The following is a 5,034-nucleotide window of genomic DNA, read 5'->3' on the forward strand; positions in this document are numbered from 1 at the left end:
AAAATTTTAGCACCCAAAAGTTAAATAATTTAAGAAAAACTGAAAGATGAAGCCCCACTGCAAGGCTCACTGCAGAGCACTTCGCATGCATTAAACTTTGTCACCAAATTAGATTGTCAGTCTGGATTTACCAGCAGAGGGGTTTTTCCAAAGTTGATTTAGAAAGAGGAAAACCACACGTCTGTGTCAGATGAGAAAGGTTTGTGGTAAAATAATTCTCAGAAAATTAGGTTGAACCAGAAGCAAATGCTTCTACTCTGTGGTTGTCAACACGTCAAACAAGTAAGCCCTGGTTTGCTTGAGAAATTAACAGAGGTGTAAAGTACTTGAGTAATTTTACTTGATTACTGTACTTAAGTATTATTTTTGGGGATTTTTACTTTACTTGAGTACAATTAAAAATCAATACTTTTACTTTTACTTAATTACATTTTTTTAGAAAAAAAAGTACTTTTTACTCCTTACAATTTTATTTACAGTCAAAAAGTACTTATTTTTTGGAGATCACTTCATTCTATTTTCCCTTGCTATTACCAAACCAATTGAATTGCGCTGATGCCCAGTTTAATTTAAATGTTATTTATTCTGCCTATGAAAATCGTTTTCACATTATATGAAATTGGTCAGACATGTTCATTGGTCCTTTGGAAGTGACGTCATGTCACATCTATTACCACAATGCACAGCACCTTGACCTGGAAATTAGGGAAATTATAACAGTCAATCAGTGGAAGAAAATGGAGGAAGTATGTGATTCATCAGCAGCTGCGAGCAGCACAGTCCAAAATCAGCCACAGGATCAAGAGCACCCGTGGCCGTATCTTCGCGAATTCTTTTCTTTAAGTGGTGTAAATAAAGATTCATTCAAGATGAAATGTGTCCTCTGTCTCCCGCTTAATAAAGAAATATCGGCCTTCAAAAGTTCGCCATCAAACCTAAGGAAGCATATTGAGGTAAGTACATTAAGTATTTTGTTTTACTGATAGTTTTTTTTTTTTTTTTTTTTTTTTTTTTTTTTTTTGGGTGTGCATGTTTTGACGTTGATGGCGCGCCTTTTATATGTGTAGTAGGCCTATTTTCACTAATGCATGCGATTGACAATATAAGGCTCACGTAATAAAATGCTAAAATGCATTTGTAATTGGTAACGTTAGGTCCACGGGAAATTTGGCGCCTATTGCAGCTTTGAATAATCATTATCATTCCGTGCTCTCATTGTGTTTGAATTCATGCAAAACACAAGAAAACCAAGCGAGAAATTTTTTTCCAAACATGTTGTATTGTCAAAACGGTAACACTTTACAATGAGGTTGATTAGTTCATGTATTAACTAACATTAAATAACCATGAGCAATACATTTGTTACTGTATCTGTTAATCTTTGTTAACGTTAGTTAATAGAAATACAGATGTTCATTGTTTGTTCATGTTAGTTCACAGTGCATTAACTAATGTTAACAAGATATAAAGTATTAGTAAATGTTGAAATTAACATGTATACGTGCAGTTCATTATTAGTTCATGTTAACTAATGTAGTTAACTAACGAACCTTATTGTAAAAGTGTTACCATCAAAACTAATGTAATGAAATCAATTCACCCTGTCATGTCAGCCTTACAGTCCTGTGTTTTTGTCAATATAATCAGAAATAAAATTAATGTTTGATTGTCACTAAATGCTACTGTATTTCTAAAATCAACAAGTATTTAACATTATAAAGTGTGCAATTGGCTGCAAATGTCAGTTTTATTAAAGGGTTAGTTCACCCAAAAATGAAAATAATGTCATTAATGACTCGCCCTCATGTCGTTCCAAGCCCGTAAGACCTCCGTTCATCTTCAGAACACAGTTTAAGATATTTTAGATTTAGTCCGAGAGCTTTCTGTGCCTCCATTGAGAATGTATGTACGGTATACTGTCCATGTCCAGAAAGGTAATAAAAACATCAAAGTAGTCCATGTGACATCAGTGGGTTAGTTAGAATTTTTTGAAGCATCGAATACATTTTGGTCCAAAAATAACAAAACCTACGACTTTATTCGGCATTGTATTCTCTTCCGGGTCTGTTGTCAATCCGCGTTCACGACTTCGCAGTGACGCTACAATGCTGAATAAAGTCGTAGGTTTTGTTATTTTTGGACCAAAATGTATTTTCGATGCTTCAAATAATTCTACCTAACCCACTGATGTCACATGGACTACTTTGATGTTTTTATTACCTTTCTGGACATGGACAGTATACCGTACATACATTTTCAGTGGAGGGACAGAAAGCTCTCGGACTAAATCTAAAATATCTTAAACTGTGTTCCGAAGATGAACGGAGGTGTTACGGGCTTGGAACGACATGAGGGTGAGTCATTAATGACATCTTTTCATTTTTGGGTGAACTAACCCTTTAATGCTGTAATCAGAGAGTGTATGTGTAATTGTTACATTTATTGCATACAATATAAATATTTATTTGTTGTTTTTACAGAGAATGCACCCAAATTACCTCAAAAACTACTCTAAATTGACAGCACAGAAGAGAAAGATCGGGACCTCCACCCATGCTTCCAGCAGTAAGCAACTGAAAGTTGACTCAGTTTTCCCAGTCAAACATGTGTCTCCAGTCACTGTGAACAAAGCTATATTAAGGTACATCATTCAAGGACTTCATCCTTTCAGCACTGTTGATCTGCCATCATTTAAAGAGCTGATTAGTACACTGCAGCCTGGCATTTCTGTCATTACAAGGCCTACTTTACGCTCCAAGATAGCTGAAGCTGCTCTGATCATGAAACAGAAAGTGACTGCTGCCATGAGTGAAGTTGAATGGATTGCAACCACAACGGATTGTTGGACTGCACGTAGAAAGTCATTCATTGGTGTAACTGCTCACTGGATCAACCCTGGAAGTCTTGAAAGACATTCCGCTGCACTTGCCTGCAAAAGATTAATGGGCTCTCATACTTTTGAGGTACTGGCCAGTGCCATGAATGATATCCACTCAGAGTATGAAATACGTGACAAGGTTGTTTGCACAACCACAGACAGTGGTTCCAACTTTATGAAGGCTTTCAGAGTTTTTGGTGTGGAAAACAATGATATCGAGACTGAGGCAAGAAGGTGTGAAAGTGATGACACTGATTCTGAAGGCTGTGGTGAGGGAAGTGATGGTGTGGAATTCCAAGATGCCTCACGAGTCCTGGACCAAGACGATGGCTTCGAATTCCAGCTACCAAAACATCAAAAGTGTGCCTGTCACTTACTTAACCTAGTCTCAAGCGTTGATGCCCAAAAAGCTCTCTCAAATGAACACTACAAGAAACTCTACAGATCTGTCTTTGGCAAATGCCAAGCTTTATGGAATAAAAGCAGCCGATCGGCTCTAGCAGCTGAAGCTGTTGAATCAGAAAGCCGGCTTCAGCTTTTAAGGCCAAACCAAACGCGGTGGAATTCAACTTTTATGGCTGTTGACAGAATTCTTCAAATTTGCAAAGAAGCAGGAGAAGGCGCACTTCGGAATATATGCACCTCTCTTGAGGTTCCAATGTAAGTGTTTTTCCCCTCTATCGATGTAAACAAATGTGGGTTGTTTTTGTTTAATACTCTTTGATTATGCTGATTTCTCCTGTAGGTTTAATCCAGCAGAAATGCTGTTCTTGACAGAGTGGGCCAACACAATGCGTCCAGTTGCAAAAGTACTCGACATCTTGCAAGCGGAAACGAATACACAGCTGGGGTGGCTGCTGCCTAGTGTCCATCAGTTAAGCTTGAAACTTCAGCGACTCCACCATTCTCTCAGGTACTGTGACCCACTTGTGGATGCCCTACAACAAGGAATCCAAACACGATTCAAGCATATGTTTGAAGATCCTGAGATCATAGCAGCTGCCATCCTTCTCCCTAAATTTCGGACCTCTTGGACAAATGATGAAACCATCATAAAACGAGGTAAATGAATGCAAGCAACATACACTTGACGAATTCTAATCTGGGCAACCTTTGAGCCATACCAAAATTATTCTTTTATTTATTTATTTTTGCACTTTTTAGGAATGTTATATCCCATCTTTGGCTGTGATCTCAATATGAATATTGATGTAAAGTATTCTTGCAGCAGGTTGTAGTTATCCCTCAGTGTTTCTTGAAACCAAACTCATATGTATCATATGTGGTTTGGAAATGCAGTTAGATTTTATGCTAAAATAAGGGATTTGCATGATTTTAGATGTAGATGACTGCACGTAAATGTAGTTAATGACAAAATCCATAAAATTTGTTCCCAGTCAGAAGCCCCTCAACCAAACTTTTCTTTGTGTCTGCTCACTGTGCTTGTAGGCATGGACTACATCAGAGTGCATCTGGAGCCTTTGGACCACAAGAAGGAATTGGCCAACAGTTCATCTGATGATGAAGATTTTTTCGCTTCTTTGAAACCGACAACACATGAAGCCAGCAAAGAGTTGGATGGATATCTGGCCTGTGTTTCAGACACCAGGGAGTCTCTGCTCACGTTTCCTGCTATTTGCAGCCTCTCTATCAAGACTAATACACCTCTTCCCGCATCGGCTGCCTGTGAGAGGCTTTTCAGCACTGCAGGATTGCTTTTCAGCCCCAAAAGAGCTAGGCTTGACACTAACAATTTTGAGAATCAGCTTCTACTGAAGTTAAATCTGAGGTTTTACAACTTTGAGTAGCGTGTACTGGCATTAGATTGTCTGTCTTATAGTTTGATAATTAAATACAAACAGTTCTAAAGCAGGATAAAACCTTGTATGCATTTCATTTAATGTTTTTTGAGATTAAAAGCTTAAACAAGAATCTCTAGTTTTCTTTCTTGCTTTTACTTTTACTTCCTTAATACTCAAGTACAATTTTAATGGAGTACTTTTTTACTTTTACTCAAGTAAGATTCTAGCCAGATACTTTTACTTTTAATTGAGTAAAATTTTCCCTAAGTACTTGTACTTTCACTTGAGTAAAATTTTTGAGTACTTTTTACACCTCTGGAAATTAACTTCTCGGTTCACTTGCTAATGTATTCT

The 5,034-nt window shown here is 37.4% G+C and overlaps 1 protein-coding gene across 3 annotated transcripts; it reads left to right on the plus strand.

The window, feature by feature from the left end:
• The first annotated feature begins 306 nt into the window (after window positions 1-306).
• LOC111947447 lies at window positions 307-4,810 on the plus strand. Of its 3 annotated transcripts, none has more exons than XM_023954973.1 (4): window positions 307-953; window positions 2,481-3,538; window positions 3,624-3,940; window positions 4,328-4,810. In XM_023954973.1, exons 1-4 carry the CDS (start codon window positions 630-632, stop codon window positions 4,684-4,686), a joined length of 2,058 nt encoding a protein of 685 aa, XP_023810741.1. In that variant the 5' UTR covers window positions 307-629; the 3' UTR covers window positions 4,687-4,810. The 3 variants fall into 3 exon arrangements, with proteins under 3 accessions (XP_023810741.1, XP_023810746.1, XP_023810745.1); XM_023954978.1 differs by having other exon boundaries at window positions 3,624-3,791; XM_023954977.1 differs by lacking the exon at window positions 307-953 and having other exon boundaries at window positions 2,295-3,538.
• Window positions 4,811-5,034: the final 224 nt, after the last annotated feature.

The sequence above is a fragment of the Oryzias latipes genome, chromosome 1 (genome assembly GCF_002234675.1).
Source record: "Oryzias latipes chromosome 1, ASM223467v1".
NCBI classification, from domain to species: domain Eukaryota; kingdom Metazoa; phylum Chordata; class Actinopteri; order Beloniformes; family Adrianichthyidae; genus Oryzias; species Oryzias latipes.